A 26,530-nucleotide genomic window follows, 5' to 3' on the forward strand; every position below is an offset into this window, starting at 1 on the left:
ATCAGTGCGGACCAAAAGGGATCAATCCAGGATCATTATCAAACATGTTCTACTACAAGCCCTTATGTGCCTGGGTGTCACAGACTGAGGAAATTGCTACAGAAGCAAAACTACGAAGTGACCAAAAAATGACAAAGTATCTATTTGTGTTCAGTTTTCCAAGGGTCTTGGGAGACAACTAGGCATGAGAGGAGAAACAGCATAGGGATAAATAAGCTCTATGTACCATTGGGTTGATCCATCTGAAGCACAATTTCATCATGTGTATAATGGAAATAATAACCTCTCATGGACAGTCAGGGCTGCTGTGATCATCTCTGCTGACTATATATTCCTGGAAAAATTGTCTACTGTTATGTTCTAGCTCAGCCTCTTGTTTCTTTCACACACTAATCACAACTTGTGATTATTTTCCATATCTGCTTTTGGTTTTTCTTTCTGCCTCCTGTACTGGAATAAAAGCTCCCTGAAAGCAAAGACCTTGCCTGTGTTCTCTGGCTCAGCACAGACACTGGCCCAGTGCAGCTCACTTGTCATTCACTTGTTGAGTAAATAAATGAGTGACAGAGTACATGAGTAAATGAGTGCATGCACTTAGTTGTTGGCATTATTAAATTTTTCTCGTTGGTAGCTACACTCTTAGAGAAGTCACAAAGTATCTCCAAGGTTGTTGTCTTTTTTATTAACCTGTAAAAAGAGGGCATTACTTACCCTGACTATCTCACAAGGCTGATATGGGGATCAAGTAGAATAACATAAACATATACAAGTGTTTTGTTATGTGCCTAGCATGATATAAGGCAATAGGTATTTAAGGTAAAGGAAGAATAATGCTTTATATGAAAATAAAGGAAAGATGGACTATTTAAATCATGGAGGAGCCTGACTTTTCTTTCTTTTTTCTTTTTTTTTAAACGAAGGCCAAAAGTAGGATCAGTCACCACTATCAACAAAGACAACCACAACAATGGCACCTAAACGCATTGGGCGCCCTCTATCCCTACCAGGTATTGCTCTATTTAATTCTTGTGAATGAGCCCATATAGTAGGGACCCTGCTTTACAGATGAGGGGATGGGAAAGACCGTTGGGAATGTCTGAGTAACTTGCCCATGGTGACACAGTAACAGAAACAGCTGGGATTCAAACCCAGGGAATCTGACTCAAGTCTTAACTTCTTTCATGAACAAACTAGTGAGACTGAAGCAGGCAGCTTGAATACTGTGTTTCTACACCAGTGAGGCTGTATTTAAAGCCAGCACCCAGCTTTCAGTGCCCAGGATGGTAAACAATAAATACTATTTGAGGACGAGAATGCAAAAATTAGCAGCCTCCATATGTGTTCGCCCACATACCTGGATCTCCTCTTCACAGAATCAGGGAGACAAAGTTAGAATAGCTCTAGAAAGTTTTATCTGTATGTATATATATATATTTGATATTTATTTTGTGATCACATTTTATTCTGTAGAAAAATAAATATGATGCTGCATATACCATAAAAACCTAAAATGATTTTAGTATCCATATTTCTCTTTGGTGGGTGGTGGTGGTGGGGAGAAAGCCTCCATTGCTAGAAACTCTTCTAAGGAAGGCTATATTCTACTCTAACTTGCTTGATGATACTTGATAAGTCATTCCACAACCCTTTCTTATACCTACTAAAATGATTCTAAGCATCCAATTTATAATACTTCTATTGCTTATAAGAGGCACTTTGTTTACAAGAACTGTTGCCGAGAAGACGCATATGCATTAATTTCCCTAGTTCAGGAATTCCTTCTCATTAACAGCCAAGCCTGACAGACTTTCTGAATATGGAAAGGCCGTAACTCCCAATTTTAAAGATGTTGCCTGTTGGAGTTACTGAGAAAGAAATGACACACAGTTCAAATAATTATGGCTTCTAGCATTTATGGAAAGAGCTTTGCCTGAATACTCCCGGGCTTTCTAGTTGGTGTTCCACTGCTTGGCTTGCTTCGGCACAGAATTAAACACAGTTGCCGTGGGTGATGTAAAGAGCTATGTGGCAAGAAACAAACTGAGGGAGTGCGCTCTGAATTAAAATGGCATTCAGTAGAGACCCCTTTTTATGCTTTGAAGAGTTGGTGGCTGAAGGAAAAATTTATTTACTGCAGGGTCCATCTATAAACCTCTATTTCATAAGGCTGAAGATATCCAGTCTCCATTTGGGCATCTGGTCAAGATTTGGGAAAATGAGGTTTGTGAGTAAAATCAACGATCTGGCTTGCCATCCATCTACTTTGCTTGTACTTCAGTTAGTGTCATATGATAATATTCTAACATATTAATATATCAACAAATGTGCCTTTCATTTCTTCCCCACCATTTATTTTCTAACCATAGTAGTTTCAGAACTCTTCTTCATTGCTTTTGGGAAGGATGGTTATAATAAAACACAGAAGAACAATGGAAGCAAAAAGAAAATAATAATAATAAATAAACGACTGACATTTGTGCTCTAAAAGCCATTGTTACGTGGTCAGTACTTGGCTCTCTGCTTCAAAAATACTGAAGTATTCAGGACATGAAGTGTATGCCATATACAAAAAAAAAAAAAAAAAAAAAAAGGAAGGATTTGAATGGATCTAAATTAGTCTCCTCTCCCAGCCTATTAATAAGACATTCAGGAGCGACAGATGAGAAGAGAGAAACTAACAGGGTATGTAAAAGTTAAATGCTGGTATAAGCTCCTGAAGAGCTCCTAGGCTCTGCAGAGCCAGTCAGTACAGTTGCCACTAGGCACATGTGGCTGTTTACATTTTAAATAATTTAAAAAGTCTGTTCCTTAATTGCATTAGTCATGTTTCAAATGCTCAGTAGTTGGATAATAAAATATTTCTGTCATTGTAAAAGGTTCTGTTGGGCAAGGCTGGTCTAAAGCAAGGGATCATTTGTTTACTGTCCATTTGTTTATATATTGTGGTTGCCTTGTGTTATGGGAACAGAGTAGTTGTGTCAGAAATAGCCTGACCCATAATGCCTCAAATATTTACTACCTGCCCTTGAGAGGGAAAGTTCACTGACCTGATCTAAAGGGATAGATACTGAGCAAAAGTTGTACTGCTATGGCCCTATTTGGGGGGGGGGTTTGAGACAAGGTCTCACTCTGTCACCCAGGCTAGAGTGCAGGCAGTGGCGTGATCACAGCTCACTGCAGCCTCAACTACGTAGGCTCAAGTGATCCTTCCATCTCAGCCTCCCAATGTAAGTAGCTGGGACCACAGATATGTGTCACCACTTCTGGCTATTTTTTTTACTGTCTGTAGAGACAGAGTCTTGCTATGTTGCCCAGGATTTGGCCTTATTTTTTAAAAATACAGTATTAAAAAATGTATTTTACTCCTTTAAAACAAAAACAAAAAACTGAAGAGCTCCTATGTTCTAGAACCTCCAGTAACCATTGTCACAGGAACGACCTGGAGGTCATCGAAACCATGGTTGTACCTGGAGAAGCCCTGAGGTCAGGACCAAGAATCCATGTGGCAGTAGCCCTCACATCTTCACTCCTAAGGGCAGGAGTGGACAAGGTGCATTCCCGGAGATGGATTCATGGCTAGTGAAAAATCATGCATGCCAAAGGCTCAGAGCAAAGCCTCACAAATAATTTTCAAGTCCTGGACTTTAAAAGAATCTCTTTGTAACTAAGGTCTAGGCCTGTGGACCATGTGGAATAAGGGGTTTTAAAAAGATTAAATTTCTACAAAACACTGGGATGGAGATTCAAAAAACAACGTGAAGTTATAGAAAATAACCAAAAGTTCAATTTTTTGCACTAGTAATTTTATGATTTGAGATTTGTACCTATTACAATACAAAGCCATACAGAAGGCTATGCTAATTGCTGTCCTCAGAATCAAGCATTGTCTAATCATCTTGCTTATCTTCGCTCAGAATTATCCAGTGGAATAATTGGCAATTAACATAGGTGGCGATATGCTTCCCTTGAAAAGAGGTTACATTTTGTTCTTAAATGCCTTTAAAAAATTTATTGATTTTTAAATAATACAAGAAGATAAACTTTCATATTTTAGTGACTTAAAAGCAAACCCAGAGAGTTAGCATGACACTTACTATGACTTAATGTTACACTAAAGTCTATTTTTAACAATTACACATGAAAAATTAAAGTCTAGAAATATAATTACCTTTTATGGGCATAGAATTTTTATTCAATACCTTACATTACAAAAAGGATTTAAAGAGGTTTCCCAAAAACAATGAGGATTGTAGATGTGACATTCAGACCATTTTAACTTGAAGAATCCTATGTTAATTGGTATTCCATGTATCTAAATGTTATTAACAAACTTACCCAATCAGTTGCTGTAGAATGCCTTACTAAATCCTCAAAGCTATAGACCTTAGCCTTTCTGTGAGGATTTACTATTTAACACTCATTTTTAAATAAATTAATTAACAAGCAAAAATTCTTAATAATTTGACACATTTCCAGTTCCCACAATTAGAAACAAGCCATTTATGGAGGTAGGTAGGGGAAGATTTAAGGGTGATGGTAGCAAGAGAGATGTCAACCAAGACTCCGATATTTGGAGATGAGTCAGAGAACCAAAAATTTAACAAAGAACCACATTAACACCATAAAAAAGGATGAATTCGTGTCCTTTGCAGGGACATGGATGCAGCTGGAAACCATCATTCTCAGCAAACTATCGCAAGAACAGAAAACCAAACACCGCATGTTCTCACTCATAGGTGGGAACTGAACAATGAGTCACTTGGACTCGGGAAGGGGAACATCACACATCGGGGCCTATTATGGGGAGGGGGGAGGGGGGAGGGACTGCACTGGGAGTTATACCTGATGTAAAGGACAAGTTGATGGGTGCTGATGAGTTGATGGGTGCTGACGAGTTGATGGGTGCAGCACACCAACATGGCACAAGTATACATATGTAACAAACCTGCACGTTATGCACATGTACCCTAGAACTTAAAAGATAATAATAATAAAAAATTTAAAAAAAAACACATCATCCTATGCATGCTCACAGAGATTAAATCATAATTAATCTGTGGCAAGCCTCTATTTAAGAAAGCACAAAGGTGTAAAAATACATTTGACATTGCTTCTCATCAAAAATGTTTCAAAAAAGTCTTTGAGTACCAAAGGGTTAGACATTAGTTATCTATAACATTGTGTTGTGGATTCCTCAATCATGTTAAGTAAATTAGGTGCTGCAATAAAACATCTTTGTGACAATTAAAGGTCAACTCAGAATAGAATAATAAAATGACAGTGAGCATAAAAACGAATCACATAATCATCAATTATTTCTGCACATATATTCTGAGCACTTGACTTTAAGTGTAATTCCTTTGTCTTGATAGTCTTGTTAACAAATTATATAGGCTCTAATGAGCCTGGGTCCTGGTGAAAATGAAAGACTTAAGAAATACGTGGTTTATTCATTAACAGCATTTATCAACAGGCTTTTTGTTAGCTCCACTGAAAAGAGGACTTCAACTATTAGCTCTGAGAAGTGAAGTGTAAAGAAAAACACAGCTTAAGAATTCTGACCTTCCGAAATGCAGACATTTATCAGAGTATGCTCTTTAGCCCTTGATATCTTTCCACAGTAAGCAGGGGTTGATTAGGGACACAAATCAAAACTGAATTTGCTTATTGTGTGACGTGAAAGCAGTAGCAATGAACTATGAAGGCTTGTTGCAAAAAATGTATGTCACCAATTTATTCATCTTCTGTCATCTCAAAAGAAAAACAAATCTCTGAACGTTAAATTGTCCCATCATCAGATGATGGATTTGTAAATGCTGAGTTCCTGCTTTTCAGCAAGGAGGTAACTCTAATGAATCACTATTCACCAAGTGGCATTTCATAGAACGGTGATATTAGTTAGACAAATGTTCTGGGTAAGTCATGAGTTATGACTGATAAGTCATAAGATGTTGCTCAGTCATAGGCAAACATATTCAGGTTCTCAGAACCTCCTTCTGAGTTTAAAACATGAATTTGGGAGCTAAAATATTCGATGCTATTAGACATGTAAGGATACAGCTTCCCAGAAGAAGATGAGCAAACTTTGGGATATGAGATGTTGAGTGTTACAATCTTGGGGATGCCATTAGCTATGTAAGGATACAGCTCTTCAGAAGAAAATAAGCAAACTTTGGGATATGATGCTCTCCATAATGCAGCGTGTGTCCAAGTGTCACTGGGCCTTGGACACACACTCTGTGTTAAAGCACCAAAATTCCTTAAGCCTTGAGCTTCATGTTTCACTCATAGCATAACATGGTATGATGCCTGTCTGCAAACTCTTTGATACTCAATACTCCACTCTATAGTGTGCACCCCAGTAAAAATTCTTGTCTATATTTATGTACTTGTTTTCTTATTGGAGTTGATATATATCCTGATCTCTAAGAAGTGACGCAGACAAAAAGATCTTCATGTATTCCTCACAGGCCACTGAATTCAACCCAGAACAGCAGAAAATTTCCATTGTTAGCTACTACTATGTGCTAGTAAAATTTCAGACCCTTTATTTAAATTATCTCATTTAATCCACTCAACAATTTTGAATGTAAAGTTTTACTAGTCTCACTTCAAAAATAAGAAATGACTTTGAGAGGTTAGAAACACGTTATCTAAGCTATCACAGGCATGTGTGGTTAGGGATGTCCTTAGAGAAGAAGCTTAGACCTTTTTGATTCCAAAACCAAGGGTTCCTTAACCACTGTGGTATAATGTTCCTGACCCCGAGATGGCCTCAATCTCTCTTTGCAGCGATATCACTTCATTTGTGTAATGTTCCTTATTTCGTTGACCCTTAGTATTTCCACTGAAACTTATTATTCCCAAAGAGGTCATACTCTAAACTGGTATTTGTGCCAGCAGCATCCTGGCAAGTCTCAAGGGTGAACACAGTCAGCTGGTGGGCTGTGGGTACGGGAACACAAATACAACCCAGAAAAAAAATCACATCTGATCCTTCTGCCTGCAAATGATAAATGGTATGTGGCAAACTCTCCAGCAGAGATGACTGTGTGTATAGCTAGCACTGTCTCCATGAGAAAACGTAGCGCTTCTATGAAGTAGCATGAACAGCATTAATGCCTGTCAAATGGAAGTTGTGTTTTCTGTGATAGCTTGGACAACCACATACTTACTGAACTGCTTTTGCGCTGAGTGGTGACAGCCAACATATCCCATGAGCAGGATGGCTCACTGCGAATGCTTGATCTATATCAATGGTTATTAGGCTACTCCGAAGGAAGGTAAGAGGAAGAATGTCTAGCTCTCAGATTGTCACATCCTGGGATTTGGTATCAAGGAAAGTAGGGATGTTCTTGAAATACTAAAGAATGTGATAAAATCCCTTGCTTGGAGGAGACTTTAAGTGAACATGGATAATTTACAGAAATAAAGATGACATAGTTGTTCAGGTCATTTTCTGTAAGAATTCATGCACATCTAGCCCCAAGTAAAATTATGAAGTATGAACAGCCTATCTCATGTTTCTTAATGAATATTTTTCAATAATTATTATTCCTCTCACGACTTTGCATTTTCTTGTGATTTTAGAACTCATGGTTATACTCTGACCTCAGGAATTTGCTCTCTCCAAATAGTATGGGTCTCATTCCTCATCTTTAAAACTTGTCAAATGGCTGATTCGGTGTTGGTGTACTTGCAGCTAATATATAACAAATATAGTTTAGTATGGCTAAGGAGGCTACCCAGTCCAAAAGAAAAAAAAAAAGGTTTACATTTTAATTTGTGCTCACATCTTAAGAGTGAATGTTATATGAATAAGACTTCCTTTTTCCTTAGCAGAGCCAAGTCACAGAGAGAGCTCTGTGAAGGGGGCTATGTTCTACAGTCCTCAGATAAAAACACTCATTGTATTCACAGTGCAGATCTTCAGTGCCAGACTACTCAGACAGTCTGCTCATCTGGGTGCCCTTTCTAACACGCCTGTCCTAGTGTTTTAAAAACTAGTTACCAAAGCATGTAACCAGGTTACCTTTCCCACTGATTCTTCACTTCCAAACTGAAGAATACTTAAATGTAAAGATTTTTTAAATAGTATTTTTTGGAATACTATCAAAGAAAGATGTACGTATGGTTGGATTTGGAAAAAGGAAGGACAAGAAAAACAAATAAAATATGACCACCATATCCATAGGTGGAAGAGTAACAGATATGAAATGGTAACAATATCTACCTCCGTTCCGTATGGTAGCTCATCACAAAGAAAAGTGACGAGGAAGGAAAAAGGAAGGTGAGAATATACAAATAATTTGGGTACACTGATAATTTAGTGAATGTGATTACAAATATTCACATGGAAGAAGCATGGTAGTTAGGAAGACACAAACACTTCTATTTCCATTTTTGTAAGGTAGAGGCTTGCATAATGACCTTACTAGTTTGTATAAACCCAAATTCTCAACGATCAGCCTGAAGCATGGCTCCAGATAAAACAGCCTGTGTTTAAGCTCATAAAAGTCAGAGGTATGGCCTCAGATTGGGACAATCCTAACGTCCATCAATCGATTCCACCTTCCATACACTCTACAGAACACCAAATGTCAGAAAGAACTCAGGAAAACTGTCATCAATCATCTACATACTTCTGGTGCACTTGAATGTACCCTGTCATATAGACAAATTATCCAGATATCAAGCTAATTTTTTCAGTTTCCACTTGAAAGCTTTGTGTTGCCTAGGTCGAGTCAATATTAAATTAATATTTTCCCTTTTCCCCCACTATTCTAGGGACCATATCTCTGGATTATTGTTATACAGCATGATCTGGAGAACATGGTTAATCTGATATTCCAGTTGACTGAATGATGCCTTTAATATATGCATCATACCGATTTTATAGTGTTATTTTTATTCATGTTTCTGGTCATATCTTGTTCATTTCTCCTTTTTCACAGAAAACTCCTTGCGACTACATTTAAGCACCCTCAAAGACTTCATGATGTTCCTGATACTATGTATTACATGATTAATAGATGCTTGTTGAGTGGATTAATCTACAACATGTGGGTGACCGGTATTCAAACAGCTATGTTATAAAGACAGACTAGAGACAGAACTGTATCCCACATGAATGTGTCCTTCTTGATCATGCATAAGATATTTTAGCCTTATTACCTTATTATACTTGAAGGTCATCATTATGAATTGTAAAAGCTGCTATTTAAAGAGGTCTAGTTGATAAGATAGTAGATCATGTCATACCCTTGTGTAACACCCTTCCATGGTTACCACTGCTCTAAGGATAAAAGTCAAGTCCCACATACATCCTAAAATGACTTAGTTCTGGACATCTCTCTATACCTGCAGCCTTGGCTCACACATTCTCTCTGTTCCATGTACTTCAGTCATGTTTTTTTCTGTTTTTCACATCCTCAGAAACACAAAAATTCCTCCTACTGCAAGCCATTTGCCATGTTTAATCAGAATTCTCCAACTTATTTTCCTTCCCTAACCAGCCAATGTCCATTACTTCATTTTATCTTGACTCAAGCATCATTCCCTCAAAAGGGTCTTTTGAGACAGCTTCTACCTTCAACATGAGTAAACTTCCTTAGGTACAGGCCCTCATAACACTCAGAACATGGATTGCAGTTTGTAATTAAGAATTCGTTCACAAGATCACTGAATAAAGTCAAATTCCTTCCACCAGACTCTGGACGACATAGAAGGAAGATTCTCACTTAGTTTGCTCACCGCCGGATCCCCAGTGCCTAGCACAGTGCATAGCAGAAAGGAGTCACTCAGTAAATATTAGTGAGTGAATAAACAAATGAATGTGTGATTTTTCCTCTGACTTATTCACAGATATTTTTCATTTGCAAGGTTATATATAAGGAGCTGTGAATATTTTAAACAGTGGGTAACTCATTAACTTAGACATTAATGAAAATCATTTGGGATTTTCATTATTCTAAACCCAATCACTCTGTTTCCTTAATCAAGTATACTGCCCATGGTAACAGTTAAATCTGGCAATGGTATGGGATTTGTCAGAGATTTTTGTCTATGTGAAAATTACTTCATACCCCTGGCTGAAACTGAACAAGAGAATTCAAAGCAACATGACCCCTTCTGAATTCAAGGAATCACTGAAAATGTCAATTACTGCTAGATAGACAGGCAGAAAAGAATACATTCTTGTCTGTACATCTCTTGTCCTGCAAGACGTATGCTCCTGTTCCATTTTCTGAACAGTCTAGTAAAATTTAATTTACTTTTTCAATTTGTCTCCAGCCAAGCTTCCTTCTGTCAGCTATGCAGACATTTCGGGGCTAGCCACGTAGAGTAATAGGAGAAGGACAATGAGAATTAAATTACCTGTGCATTTGCGATCTGTGTCTTCTTTTTTTGACCCACTAATCGTCAACTTGCAGTTGAAGTTTTCCTCCCAGTATTCAGCAAACCATACATTTCTTCTGTTGTTTTCAAGTGTACGGGATGTAAAGTAGGCATCAAACCCTAAACAGAGTTAAATGAAAAGGTCAGTGCTTGCAGGGCACTGCTGGCATATTCAGAAATAAAAATAAAAGTGACTTTTTTTCTTTGTTTCAGTGAACTGGATCCTCTTGTGTGTCAACCAAAAAAAAAAAAAAAAAAATTAACAGAAGGAGGAAAAATATTCTAATTGCATTAATCTATGACTAAATTCCTAGTTCAATCTGACAGGTAGGTAGTTACTAGCATAATTTCCATTTGTAGGTGAGAAAACAGAATTATAAGAAATAGTAACATGCCTAAGGTCAACCATTATGCCACATTCTGTATCCCTAATCGTGTTAACTCCTGATCCATGAATATTATTTTAAGAACCTCCTTTCACTTAGCAATATCCCATTATATAATTGACTTTCTACTCAAATTAGAAGGAAAAGTTTTTGAAGAGGTTGTAGGTGAACTGACTCCAATATAAATCTCAATCCAATGTATAAAGAGTATCCAGATAAGCAGGAACGAGGAGGCCAGGGAACTCTCTAGCTTCCTCTTTAGGACAGTGTGACTTTAAATATTCGTATGGAGTCATAAGATCTTGCAAGAGTCAGAGTGGAAAAAGAGATTGGATTCAGTGTCCCTAGGCTCAAATCCCAAATCTATGAATCTCACTCAGTCATGGACCCATGAGCAGGTACACACTTAACCTATCCGATTTTCCTTCAATCCACTAGCAGCAATGGAGACTAACCATCTCTTTCCCCCACAGTATCTTGTTTGTGGCCATGGAAAAACTTTGGAAACTTACAAAGTTGAGTTCTATGATCAAGAACCATAGGGGAAAAAATGGACCTACTTTCAGAACACTTATTCAAAGTTTTCCCTTACCTGTAAGGCCATAAAAAAGGAATAATTACAATTACAAAAATAAGAAGTATTTTATGTACATTTTCTCATAAAATGTCACATCAGCCAAAGGAAGTAGGTAGTCTCAGATCCATACTCTAAAGTTTAAAATGAAGGCTTAGAGAAGAATTTGGACCCACATCTGCCTAATTCCAGACCCTGGTTTCTGACACCCATGCTATGGGGCAGTGAGTCTCACATTTTGGTGGGCATTGCAATCATTTGGAAAGCTGATAAAGAATACAGAGTCCAGCTCATTGAGGTAGGCGGTATCTGAGTCTTGTTATTTTTTTTTTTCAAGTTCCCCAGCAAATTCTCTTAGCCACCAATGGTCAACAACTACTGCTATGAAGCTCTTCTATGGCCCACTTACCAAGCCACTTCCTCTCTTTCTCTACTAGATGCCCCATCACCAACTTACTGTATCAGCTATTGATTCCATAGGGCAACTGGGTGGTTCGACAGGTAGAAGAGCAAAAACAATCATGCGTTCAGCTATTGGAATGGATAAGTCAATCAAAACGGCAAAACCCACTACACAGTCTGACAGTCCTGAGCCAAAGCCACTTTCAAAAAACGAAGCTCCTCTCAGACAATTCAAAGCAGCAGAAGCAGAGGTCAAATGGATATTATTCTATTTAGTTACTTCTTGCTGACTTGCCTCTTCTTAGCTGAGTCAGATTCTTTCAGGATCTAAGAGTCTGTTTATTCTTCTAGCTAGGGAAAAACATAAATTAAGTCTTGAAGTTTGCTTCTATTCAATTTTGCTCACAAAGAATAAAATTGTCCACGAGAGACTTAAGTTTTAAGAGAGATCTTGTTGTAGCCATGTATTTACAATGCCTTGGAATATACTTGGCAGCTCTCTGGGTTAGGCATACACTATAGCTTTTCTTTACTAATGGCTATGGAGCTTCTGATACAGAATGGTTTAAAGTTTTCCCTCTGGCTGAAGTCACCAAGCCATCACTCTTGGTCTGTCATTCTAGTTCCTGCAACCTAAAGATTCTACCTATCTTGTTTGAGGAATAGACTGTCCAATACAAGATATACAGTTACCAAGGTGGAGCAGAGGGAAAGTCAGGGGTAGAAGCAAAAATTAGAATGACTCTATTAATATTATTATGTGTGTGTGTGTGTGTGTGTGTGTGTCATAGTAAATTGATATTTTCTTCCAAACTTTCTACTAGAGCCAAGAAGAAAAGTAATCTGAACACATATCCCATTACTATTAAATTGTCAGAGTATTTAAATATAAACCAAGGCACCAAGACCAGAGTTTTAGGTCACTGGAAAGAGAATCAGAGTCATGTAAAAGGAGATCATTCTTTTATGCGGGGCAGATGGTATTTTTATTATGAAATTGTTCCTTTTATTAGACAGAAAAATTTAATTTCAAAAATTAATCTCCAGGTGCCTCTGAAGCAAATGCCCCATTGGTTACATGTTGAGCAATATTCCTATAATCTTGAAAGTAAACTTAGAACAACATAGAGAAAATGAAATGGATTTTAGCTGGTGTTAGGACCATACCAGTCTGGTTCTTTCCTCTTTTAACTGGGTTGCTGCCCTCAAACACCCCTTGAAATTGGTGGTTGAGACAAGAGAGTACAAAACAATTGAAACCATTTATCCCAGGCATCGTGTTTGGTAAGTGACCTTTCCAGGTAAGAGAGAGAGAAAAAGCTCTTGCAAGTGTGTGGTATGAAGGGAAGCCTATCAGAATGTCAAGAGGGGGTCAGAGGACCCAGTTGCCTGCTCTGCCAGGATAATGGGAGCTGAGAGATACTGATGGCGCTTCCTGTGACATCAGAAAGTGACCAGGAGTCCTGACGGCTGCCTTCTCAACACTATTCATGTGTTGGAGATTAGAACACCCCTGTTAGCGTAGGTGCCAGGGGGTACCCAAGGCTTCATTTTACCAGCCTATAAACAGAAAGTCTGCTTTCTTCTTAGGAAGAATGGCCCAATGATTCAGAAAAATAAAGCTTCTACCACATCATAGGCATATGACACTAATAGAATCAGTGAATGAAGCAATTAATAAAAAGAACAAAAGGAAATGACAACGGGGGAGAGAGAGGGAGAAAAAGAAAAGGAAAAGAGGTAATGTAGGGAAAGGGAGGGAAGGGGAGAGGAGGGGAGAGAAGAGAGAAGAAAGAGGCATTGATTAGGGTGAGAAACAGGGAATTCCCTGTTGCTGAGAGTGCAAATAAGTATAAAAATTTTGAAAAATAGGTCAGCATTATCTATTAACATTATTAATATGCATTCTTAAAGACCAGCCATTCTACTGCTAGGTACATGCACTAGAAAGTTTACACACATGCACCACAATATACATTCAAGAATGTGTAGCGTGGTAATATCTGTAATAACTAAATCCAAAACAACCCAAATGCCTATGAAATACACAGAAAAAAAAGTGCTGTTCACAAAAACACGTATGAATCTCATAACAAATGTACAAACCAGGAATGAAAGAATGCATTCAGTATCATTTATGTCACATAAAGTTCAAAATTGGGCAAAAATAAGCCACATTGTTTAATGAGGCAGTCATATGTGGTTCAACTACAAAGAAAAACATTGAAACTATTACAGTAAAAGTAGGATATTCTAAAAAAAAAAAAAATAGATTATTTCTGGTGGTACAAGAGAGGAGACAGACATATGGTGGACAGAAACAGTGCTGGGGCATCTATCGTTCTGCTAGTATTCTTGACTGGGTGGTAACGTTATAACTATTTTTAAACCCTACATAGTTGTTTCATGCCCTTTTATATTTCTATAACATAACCTGTGGCAGTGATTTAAATTTGGCTCTTAAAAAAGTCCATGTCCTAACCCCCCAAACTTGTGAATATGATATTATTTGAAAAATATATTAATATTCTATAGCAATAAGTTACATCACAAATAAAATTAATTTAGGGATTTCTTGATGGGATGATCCCGGATTATTCATGAGGGCTGTAAATCCAACGACAAGAATCCTTATAAGACACATACAGAAGAGAGACACACAGAATGTGAGAAGGAGATGTGAAGATGAACACAGATGGAGTATTGCAGCCACAAGCCCAGGAATGCTTGGAACCAGGAAACGCTACTCCGCCTAGAATCTTCAGAGGGTGGTGGCCCCAGTTGAAACTTTGACTTTGGATTTCTGGCCCCCAGAACCATAAGATAATACATTTCTGTTGTTTTAAAGAACCAAATTTGTAGTCATTTTTCATGTTATCCTTAGGAAAGGAATACACCTTAGTAAATAAAATATCCTGTTGTGGTATACCTTACTAGCTTCTCTTTGGTCCAAATGATAACACTGTTCTCAGAGGTCACAAAGTGGTGGTTTATAGGGCATATTTAACATATAGACTTGTCTTTTCTGTTTTGCCACAAAATGTGTGTGTGTGTGTGGTGATTTTATGTGTGTGTATTTGTGTGTGTGTGTGTGTATATATATATATATATATATATTTTTTTTTTTTTTTTTTGAGGCAGGGTCTTTTTCTGTCCCCAGGCTGGAGTGCAATGGCTCAAACATGGTACACTGCAGCTTCAACCCGCCAGGCTCAAGTGATCCTCCCACCTCAGCCTCCTGGGTAGCCGGGACCACAGGTGGGCACCACCATGCCTGGATAATTTTTGTAATTTTTTTTTTTTTTTGTAGATATAGGGTCTCACCATGTTTTGCAGGCTAGTTTCACATCCTTGGGCTCAAACGATCCACCTGTTTCAGCCTCCCAAAGTATTGGGATTACAGGTGTGAGCCACCATGTCCAGCCCCAAAATATTTTTAAAACCAACTTTAAAGCCAGAAGATTTTACTTGAAAATCCAGATTCCTAGTTTTGCTTATGAAGTTAGAAGATCTAGTAACACTGTCCCCCAACTCCATGTGTTCAAAAAATAGCTATTCCCTTTAGGTAGGCCTGAGCTCTTCTGCTTACACTATTTCCTCACCATCCGACTGCCTTTAACCTGGGCTACATTTCTCATTTTTGAGATGTACGTAGTTGTCAGGGTAGACACGAGCTTCCCACCACTGAGAAACGCATCTCTCTAATGTTCCTTTGCTGCAATTTGAGTAATCTAAAAACTTCACTGAAATGAGAAATACTATTTCAGGCCCATAAGAATATATCCTTGAAAAAGCTACTAAAAACAGAGAAGTTGGCCAGGCGCGGTGGCTCATGCCTGTAATCCCAACACTTTGGGAGGCTGAGGTGGCCAGATCACAAGGTCAGGAGATCGAGATCATCCTGTCCAACATGGTGAAACCCTGTCTCTACTAAAAATAGAAAAAATTAGCCAGGCATGGGGGCATGTGCCTGTAATCCCAGCTACTTGGGAGGAGAATTGCTTGAACTCAGGAGGCAGAGGTTGCAGTGAGCCGAGATCCTGCCATTGCACTCTAGCCTGGGCAACAGAGCAAAACTCCATCTTAATAAAAACAAAAAAACAGAACAAAACAAACAAACAAACAAAAACAGAGAAGTTAGGAAAGTAGCAGGATATTCTCTCTCTTTTTTGGGGGGAGGTGCGGTTAGCTATTTAATTTTGCGCTTTTTCACTGTGTCTCTAAGTGGTTATTGTTGGTGTATATAAAGACAGATGATCTCTCTGTGTAAATTTTGAGAAACTTAGACTGGTTAGCCCAATATCTATCCAAGAACAAGTGATACCTTTCCATTTATCAGGGCTTTTGTCTTTCAGGAAAAGTTGAAGGTTTCACATATGTCAATTCCCTTCAAGTTAATTTATAGATTTTATGTGATCTCAATAAAAATACAAACTTTTCTTGCCTAGAGATAGACAAGTTGCTTTTAAAGTTCATATGGAAAAATATAAGAACCAAGAGAATGCTGAAAAAGAAAAGCAAGTAGTTTGGGGGAAGGAAGTGAAAAAAAGGAGAGCAAGCCTCAGAAGATTTTAAATTCAGATTTAAATTCACTATTATTGAAAAAGAGTAGTCCTGGCACATAAAGAGATCAATTTATCATTGGAACAGAACAGAAAGTCCAGAACTAGACCCAATTACACATGGGAATTTAATGTAGTGCAGAGTAAAGGTAGTATTTCAAATAATTAGCGAAACAATGAGCTTTTAATAATCGTCTAATAAACAGCAACCAGTTGGATATTTAGAAAATGATCAAGTTGAATCTTAGCTAGGAATTTAACATATAATCATACAAGAAATATGAGGAAGCATTGCATGGATTCAACCACAGCAAGCGCATTTGGATTTTCTGTCTGCAAAATGGGGAGTTTTGTATGATTGTAGAAATTGGCTGTTCTGCACCCTTGACTCTATGCCATGTGCTGTGTTCTCAGGACATGTTCCACAGGTAGCCCCGCTAGCATTTGTGCAGTGTTACAGGTGTTAGTTTTTTGTCTGCCTCTCTTGAGAATCTTTGAGGTCCTGGAGGCCAGAGACTGTGTGTCACTCAGCTCTCCTTCCCCATTCCAGTTCCTATCAATATTAACTGATGCAAATGGAAGTTAAAGACATGTAGATCAGCTTGGCTAGAAGATCATTACTGATCTAATGAGAGGAGTCTAGGCTCTCAGATGCACTCACAAATTATTTGGTGTGTCTATTGATGAGAGAGGTGGAAACCAGCCATTATTTTTGAGAAAACAAATAAGAATTATTGCAACAAAAATTATTCCACAAAGAACAAAAATCTCACAGGAAGTGTTTATGGATGAGGTACAGGAAATAATGTCTGCAATGTTATTGCACAAAATGTCTCCAAAGGGCTGTTGCATATTATATAATATCAGAGTGCCTGTCATTTTTTATTCCTTTAAACTGCTTGGGAAACAGAAGGATATTTATGTAATCTGAATATACCTATATGGGAATAAATATAGATATAAACAATACCTATTAAATTGGTAGTTTAATGGCTAAAAGCAGATTCTGAAACTAGAATTCTAGGGTTCAATTCCAAGCTTCAACACTTGCTAGCTAGACGACCTTGAGCAAATGGGCTAAGCAGTCTAAGTTCCTCAACTGATAAAATGGGGATGATGATAATATAGACTTCATAGGATTGTTGTAACTATTGGATTTGCTATTAATATATGTAGTTTTTAGAACAGTGTCTAGCATGTAAGTGTGTAAATGTAAGCTAACTTAATAGAAAATTATCTCAGGCACACACGTAAGGTGAGGAAAAAAGAGAGAGAGAACAATAACAAAAAACTTAAGAAACTTTGTACTTTAACACTAGGAACTATGCATGAAATATTCAGCTCTTAAAAGCCTCACTTTGCAGTCAGATAGACCTGAATTTGAATCCTGCCTCTGCCAACTACTGGCTATCTAATTTCACTTGTCTTATGCTAAGTCTATCACTTACATTTCTGCCACTTTTGTTTTGCTATCAAACTGTACATTTTAATTTGCTTATCATTTCATTCATTCATCCATTTCTTCACATATTCCAAATAAGACTTAAAGTGGCACCTACTTTTCCTCATCTATAAATTAAGGACAACAGTACCCACCTTACAGATGATTTTTTAAATTTTCAATATGAAGGATAAAACAACATTTTTGAAATTGTTCAGTAAATGCAGGTTGCTTTCCTTTTGTTAAGGTAAGCAGTTTTAGTATCAGTTCCAGGTACTGTAAAGTAACAACCCTCTACACTTGAAAGCCTCTTATCATTTTCCTATGCTATGTGCAGTCATGTGAGCTTAATGGCCCACATATATATTGTTTTGAGGCTGCTCAGGATGCACAAAGTCAGTAGAGATGAAAAATAAAACGATCATCCCTCTAGCGGATGATTTAGGAGGTGAGACTTGAAGAGGCATCCAGCTGGAGGCCACAGGCTGCTTCCACAGGGTGTGGAATGGTTGATAAATAAGCACACGATGGAGTCTCCTGCTATTCTTCTTTCTACCCCACCTCATGGCAATGCCAACTTGAACCCCTGCCTTAATGGTTAAATGTTCTGTGCAGAAATGTGGTAAGGGTTTTACTCAAGAGCACTGATCCCTCACAGGTATTACAACATTACTTCCTGGCTTGGGTTTTTATTGTTGTCGGTATAACTTCTTGCCTCTATAATCTCTTGCCTTTCTATCCTTCCTCCTTCCATATGATGTTGTTTTAATGACATCCCATATTTTCATATATTTTTCCCTCTAATAACAATGAGTGTTAATTGTCACATTAAATTGTGCAATCTTGACTGCAATACATATTGGCACTTGCCAAAATATATCCAAAGTCATAAAAAATGTGCAAACTTTTTGATCTAGCAATATGTTTCAAGCTATTTATCCTAATGGAAAAAAGATATGCATTTTTGAAAAGGCATTTAAAGTACTAGGTGATTTTAAAAATCATTAAGTTTACCAGATATGGGAATAGCATGGTGATGTAAAGAATAGGTTCCCATCAGTTAGAGATACATTCTAAAATATTTTAGTTAAGAAGACATAATGTCTCAGATTTGATCTAAAATGCCCCATCACAACAAAAAATCAGGGGAGAAAGTTAAAGCCTGATAGCAAAATATTGATAATGCTTGAAACTGGGTTTTCAATTCACATGAGTTGATTATATGATTCTATTTTTATGTATGTTTAGTAATTTTTATGATATATTCTTTCAAAAGTAGTTATAAGGATAATCATTTGAGCACTTTTTAGAACAATGAAAATGTAAAACCACTGCAAATGTCCCCAAAACACAAGATTTAATACACGTTTTGAGGTAGTATGCAGCCATCAGACTACAGAAAGTTTTCAAAAGTGTATGCTAGGAGCCAAAATAATTTATGTTTGTATGTTATATTTTAAAAATTAAAAATACTTTGATAGTATGACTATTATAATATTACATATATAATATTCATTACATTATCTAATACCAAAGTCAATAGTAACAATGAATGTCAATAATGTCAATATGTCAATAGTAATAACCCATTGTTGACATATTAGATGATGTGATAACCTACTGTTGATATTAGACGATGTGATGAATAAATGATGAGTGATATTTTATTTTTAGCTCCTTCAAGTTTTTTAATTCCTTATACATCTATAAAGCAAAACACAGACACATGCAACATAAAACAAAAAATATGTATATGAAATATATATCTCTCCAAAATAAATGCCCATTTGATACAATATTCAGTCTTTTGTAAATAGTAAAATTTTGTAGAAGAGCAATTATTCTCCAAGATAAGTTAATTCCTATTTCTAAACAAATCTAATTTTTACCAATGTAATCTATCGGGCGTGTCCTCAGAATGTTACAGAGTATAGCCCATTTGAGCTCCTGTATGGACGCTCCTTTTTATTAGGCCCCAGTCTCATTCCAGACAACAGACCAACTTGGACTGTGCCCCAAAAAACTTGTCATCCCTACTGTCTTCTGTCTAGTCATACTCCTATTCGCCGTTCTCAACTACTCATAAATGCCCTGCTGTTGTTTACACTGCCAGTTTACACTGTTTCTCCAAGCCATCACAGCTGATATCTCCTGGTGCTATCCCCAAACTGCCACTCTTAACTCCCTCTTAGCATGGATAGATGATCTTTGCTGGCAGGGCACCCTCCAATACTTGCACCCTGATGAAGTTCTATTCTTTACTTTTATACTCACTCTTATTCTCATTCCCATTCTTATGCTACCCTCTACCTCTCCCCAGTTATCTCTGCCACACTATCAACCTTACTCACTCTCTCCTAGTCGTTTCTAAGCCCTACTTAGTGAACAATTGCTGGCTTTGTATTTCCCTTTCTTCCTGTGCCTAAGCAGCTGTCCCTGCCTTACATGCAGACTGGGCAACATCTCCTGTCTCCCTACACCTCCGAACTTCCTTTAACAGCCTTCACCTTTATCCTCCTGAAGACCTTCTTTACTTTCTAGACAGGTCCAGCAAGACCTCCCCAGACATTTCACATCAGCAAGCTGCCGCCCTTCTCCACACTTACTTAAAAAACCTTTCTCCTTATATCAACTCTACTGCCCCCATAGTTGGATCCCTCACAACAGAAACTACTATTCCTGTGGCCGCTCCTTTATGTATCTCTTGGCAAAGACCCACTGGAATTCCCCTAGGTAACCTTTCACCTTCTTGATGTTCCTTCACTCTTCATCTCCAAAACCCAACTATACACATCACTGAAACAATTGGAGACTTCCAGCTCCGTATTACAGATAAGCCCTTTATCAATACAGGCAAACTTAAAAACATTAGAATTATGGCTTAGGAAGACACTTACCCTGTATTTCACTCCATCCTTGGCTAGTTTCCCCTTGCTCATCAGACTCTCCTCCCAGGCCCTCTTCTTGTTTACTTATACCCAGCCCTGTAAATAACACTGAAAGGTTGCTTGTACTCACTCAACGTTTCCTCATACACCATGAAAACTGAACCTCCCCCTCTGCGCGGTTACCCCATCAGTCCTCATTACAACCTCTGACGGCTGCCGCCCTAGCTGGATCCCTAGGAGTCTAGGTACAGGACACCCCTTTCAGCACTCCTTCTCATCTTTTTACTTTGCATTTCCAGTTTTGTCTCGCACAAGGTCTATTCTTCCTCTGTGGATCCTCTACCTACGTGTGTCTACCTGCTAATTGGACAGGCACATGCACACTAGTTTTTCTTACTCCCAAAATTCAATTTGCAAATGGGACCGAAGAGCTTCCTGTTCCCCTCATGACACTGACACAACAAAAAAAGTTATTCCACTAATTCCCTTGCTTGTCAGTTTAGGACTTTCTGCCTCCACTATTGCTCTCTGTACAGGAATAGCAGGCATTTCAACCTCTGTCACGACCTTCCATAGCCTCTCTAATGACTTCTCTGCTAGCATCACAGACATATCACAAACTTTATCTGTCCTCCAGGCCCAAGTTGACTCTTTAGCTGCAGTTGTCCTCCAAAACCGCCAAGGCCTTGAGTTACTCACTGCTGGAAAAGGAGGACTCTGTATATTTTTAAATGAAGAGCGTTATTTTTACCTAAATCAATCTGGCCTGGTGTATGACAACATAAAAAAACTCAAGGATAGAGCCCCAAAACTCACCAACCAAGCAAGTAATTATGCTGAATCCCCTTGGGAACTCTCTAGTTGGATGTCCTGGGTCCTCCCAATTCTTAGTCCTTTAATACCTGTTTTTCTCCTTCTCTTATTTGGACCTTGGGTCTTCCGTTTAGTTTCTCAATTCATCCAAAACCATATCCAGGCCATCACCAATCATTCTATGTGACAAATGCTCCTTCTAACAACCCTACAATATCACCCCTTACCACAAAATCTTCCTTCAGTTTAATCTCTCCCACTCTAGGTTCCCACGCCGCCCCTAATCCTGCTCGAAGCAGCCCTGAGAAATATCGTCCATTATCAATCCATGCCACTCCCCAAAAAGTTTCGCTGCCCCAACACTTCAATACTAGTTTATGTTATTTTTCTTATTAATATAAGAAGGCAGGGATGTCAGGCCTTGGAGCCCAAGCTAAACCGTCATATCCCCCATGACCTGCATGTATACATCCAGATGGCCTGAAGCAAGTGAAGAATCACAAAGGAAGTGAAAATGGCTGGTTCCTGGCTTAACTGATGACATTCCACCACTGTGATTTGTTCCTACCCCACCTTACCTGAGCGATTAACCTTGTGAAATTCCTTCTCCTGGCTCAGAAGCTCCCCCACTGAGCACCTTGTGACTCCCCGCCCCTGCTGCCAAGAGAACAACCCCCTTTGACTGTAATTTTCCACTCTCCACCCAAATCCTTTAAAACGGCCCCACCCCTATCTCCCTTTGCAGACTCTCTTTTCAGACTCAGCTCGCCTGCACCCAGGTGATTAAAAAGCTTTATTGCTCACACAAAGTCTGTTTGGTGGTCTTTTCACATGGACGTGCATGAAAGGTATAGTAAATATACTCATGTCACCACCCCCTACATCTACAACCATAGCAAACATCAATAATCAATTTTGAATCTTCCCAATACAAAGAAATGATACATGTTTGAGTTGATGAATATGCTAATTACAGATTGATCACTAAATATAATGTGTACCAAAATATCACTATGTACCCCAAAATATGTACAAGTATTATGTGTCAATTAAACAAATAAATAATAAAATAACAATCAATCATGATAATCAGTCTTAACAAACCTAGTCTTCAGCCTCTTTCTAGCTTAGTGTCTTAAAAAGCTAATATTCTTCTGACTTTTTAAAATATACTACTTATATACTATCCTTGATATAACATATTTTCAAGAAATTATTCCTGAAAATTTACTATATATAAAGTGGTATTTTCAGATCGAAACATTTAAATTAATTAATGGCAACACAATCTCCTACTGTGTAGGTGACTACTATGCCCAGAGCTTCGGTCTAAATGCTTCGCATGGATTTTAGCTATTGAACATAAATGTACCGTTCTCTGGCTCTCGTAGAAGTTCCAGTTCAATATGCTCTCTTGGAAGACACCAAAGAAAAACACATGGTGCTTTAGCTTGATATCATATGTTCAGTATCTTCATAAAAGAAATATGGTAGGTGTTAGAGATTGTCTATCAAGAAAACCAAGACCAACAGCGTGTGTTGCGAACATTTTTTATTGATTATATATAGAGTGTCTTTGGCTTAATCTTGTTCGCATTAATTTTTTGTTTTATGTAGGACTCAAAAGAGTTCAGAACTTTCTATGATCTCCAACTGGGCCAACAAGAGGCTTCCTGGTGGAAGAGGTGGACAAGATCTTAAAGGGAGAGTATCTGGAACAAAGAGTTATTTCTCTATGCTAAATTCCACGGAGCACACATCTTGGTATTGTACTCCTGCTGCCAACAATGGTTGAAAACTTACAGTAGGATGGGTAGATTCCAAGGCACTATATTTTTTAAATACTTTTTATAAAAGCCACACCTCAAAGGATCAGTCATCCACCAGAATTTCTTTTCTCTGTTCCCTGAACTCCAATGCCTCATCTTAATTTCTATTTCTTTCTCAACTTCCAGGAAGAAGCCTGATGGTTAGTTCCCAGAAAGGCTGCCAGCCTAATTAACTAGTTGGAGAAAATCATGGGAAATCTAAACCAATCACCAAGAATATACCAGAAAATTCCCAAGTGAGATCTGCCTTTCTTAGAAGACAGCGTTCAGATTACAAGAGGAGTGCTTGCCAAGACCTGATGCCTACCTACAAATGCTCCCCTCCAGGAGAGTGCTATAGCAATCCACAACTACTGATTTGTATAGAGCCCCTCTTTCCAGGAACTTATCCCTGACACAGAGGAAGTATACGCGGAATACTTATGTCCACAACAGTTATACACCCTGGTCTACACACTGGAATTAGGTATAGAATTTTTTAAATTACTTTTGCTTGGACTCCAAACCAGACCAGCTAAATCAAAGATTCTACTGCTGGGCCTGAGCATCCATGTTTTTAGCTTCCCAGGTGATTCAGACACGCTGTTAGGGTTAAGAATATCTACTGTATATGATTATGCAATTTCATCACTCATATATCCATTTTACACACAGCCTTGGAAGAGCCATCTGAGGAGTACCAGAAACATGAGAGACAAAGTCCCCTTAATTTGAGTGTATCTATCTATCTATGTATGTATCTATCTACACATACACACATATTCTTATATATATACACATATATTCACATATATACACATATGTATATTCTTATATATACAGATATATTCACATATATACCCATATATAACACACATATAATCTCATCTATGCATTCTTATATGTGTGATATATGTAAATGTGTGTGTCTATATATATATCGGAATTACTCAGATAATATCACACGTTCAGATGTCTTTGAAAACATCAAATAATGGACATATATTTGCCACAGTTGGCTGAATCTTGTTGCCATTCTTTGAATATCGCCATTTATTATATGAAAGCTTTCCAAGATTTAATGAGTAATATTCTGCTATATAGAGATTATACATATGATTATTTCAGCTTGATGTCATCCTAATGAATGTAGGGTGAAATTTATGTTTCCATAGATTGTGGATATTGTGTCTATTACAATACATACAATTATACATTTGTAATATATAATTTTTTTAGAAATGTCTAAGGAGGAATATTTTTAGGAATTATAGTAAATTATCCTAATCACTTTCATGTGTATATAACTGTCCAAGAATCATAATCTTACAGAATAATGTATTTAATGCATATAAATTATCAATCAACTCAGCAAATGGGACCTACCCATTTTTCCAGGCAATGACAGAAAGAAAGCCAGACAAACTTGTCAGAGAATTATTCTGCATCGTGGAAGCTTCACATTTTATTTTTAATAACTATAGAAGGGCCATGTTGCCTGGTTACCATCTTCATTTTGTACTCTGATCTAAAAATGTCTCAGCAGCCAGAAGTTTTCAGTGAGCTCGACATCTAAACTTATATAATCAAACATCTATAACAATTCAGAAGGAATTTTATCAAAATGATATTTCATTTTCTTCCTAATCACAGATTCAGCTAGCACCTAATGATTGAGGGGAAAATAAAGCAAGTTTTTGAAGGAAAGACTTTTCCTATGCAGGTCTGAGAGGGGAAAAAGAATCTTAAAGGAAAAAAAAGGAAAACAAAACTCAAAGAAAATGACACCAGTGTCCCAAATGCGTGACCACTTAGTATTTGCATTCCCATGAAAATATAAATCAAAAGAAGAAATGTTTCGGACACCTAGAAAAACTTCATGTTTACAATATTTTACAATTTCACGTCAAAGGTCACTTTTATTTGCAGGTATTTTCAGGTTTGAGAAGAACTGTCCAACATTCTAAAACATGCTATTTTGGTGTATGTTATTTCTCCATGTCTTTCTGGCATATTGATTAAGACATCATATTTGCAGAAGTGTAAAAATAAGATGAGAATAGATGGCTCATGTAAATGTCTTCATGCAGGATCAAGTTCAAGCAGCAAACTCAGATTATATTCATTCTCTCACCACCTGAGTTACTAAGACATTTCTGAGAGGGAGACATTGCATTAGGTGAAATAATAGGAAAGGTGAATTGCCCTCACCTCTGACCTCTTACACTTTTAGACAACTACATCTTGTTTTCTAGGAAATCACTTACACGTTTATAGGCTTGTAATGGGTACCAACTGACTGGGTTGGGAGTGAGCACCTAAGCTTATCTGTGCCAACAGATTCTCTTCCTTGGTAACCTGAAACTAAAAATAGTGAATTCCTATCAACCAGGGCTGCTCACTTTAATAGAAGAGTTATTAAACTCAGGAGTTGCTGATAGCAGCCACATAGACTGAGAAGTATAAAAATTCAGTTTGCATGGAGAGATGAGTCAATTAGAGTCCTAGAATGAAAAGACATGGAGGGAGAAAAGAGTCTTACATTCTTAACAATGTTCAAGTACCTGGTTCCAATCTGTTTCTAAGGCCCTGATATATTCCTTGCTTTTGGATTCTATAAGACATCTACTTATTCTTATAATAAATCAACACCCCTCCGTTTTTACCTTAGGCAAATCCCAATGTTTGTCTGTCACTGGCAACTATAAGGGTCATAACTAATACTGATGTGGGGATAAGTCAGATATGGATCCTGCTCTCAGGGAGATGGCCAAGAAGTAGGACATACACATATAATTTTAAGAGAGGGAAGAGATTCAGAAGTTATAGAGATGCAATGATGGAAGTTTCATATTAAGAAGCAAACATTCCTGACTCTGAATAAGGTGAGTTCAGAAAGCTTTTGGAGGCAGTGATATTCAGTATATTTGGAAATGTTTAAAATGATGACTAACACTTTTTCTTTCTTTCAAAGTTTTTTTCTAGGTAATTGGTGTTGCAGAACTATAACTTCAATCTGCTGCCAGATTGGTTCAGACACAGAAATCCTTGCTTTTATCTCAATGGGGAGTGTTATTAGTAGGAGTGCTTCATGCTCTGTATTTTAGAGAGAGCAATAGGATGGACTTGGAATTCAAGCCATATGGCAACATCATAAATATGGTCTTGCCTCGGACATGATGTTTCCAATAACAAAAAGTGGTCAACACTGTTTGCACTATAGCCCTACTGACAACTTTCTGTTCCTCTAAGGAGCAG

General features: G+C 37.7%; 1 protein-coding gene across 3 annotated transcripts in view; it reads right to left on the reverse strand.

The window, feature by feature from the left end:
- Window positions 1–26,530, reverse strand: part of GRM7 (glutamate metabotropic receptor 7) — an 889,769-nt gene that overhangs the window by 318,447 nt on the left and 544,792 nt on the right. For all 3 annotated transcript variants that reach the window (XM_025375788.1, XM_025375787.1, XM_025375786.1), the window contains exon 5: window positions 10,378–10,518. In XM_025375788.1, coding sequence (XP_025231573.1) covers window positions 10,378–10,518 — 141 coding nt within the window. The remainder of the gene's footprint in view (window positions 1–10,377; window positions 10,519–26,530) is intronic.

This window comes from Theropithecus gelada, chromosome 2, assembly GCF_003255815.1.
Source record: "Theropithecus gelada isolate Dixy chromosome 2, Tgel_1.0, whole genome shotgun sequence".
NCBI classification, from domain to species: domain Eukaryota; kingdom Metazoa; phylum Chordata; class Mammalia; order Primates; family Cercopithecidae; genus Theropithecus; species Theropithecus gelada.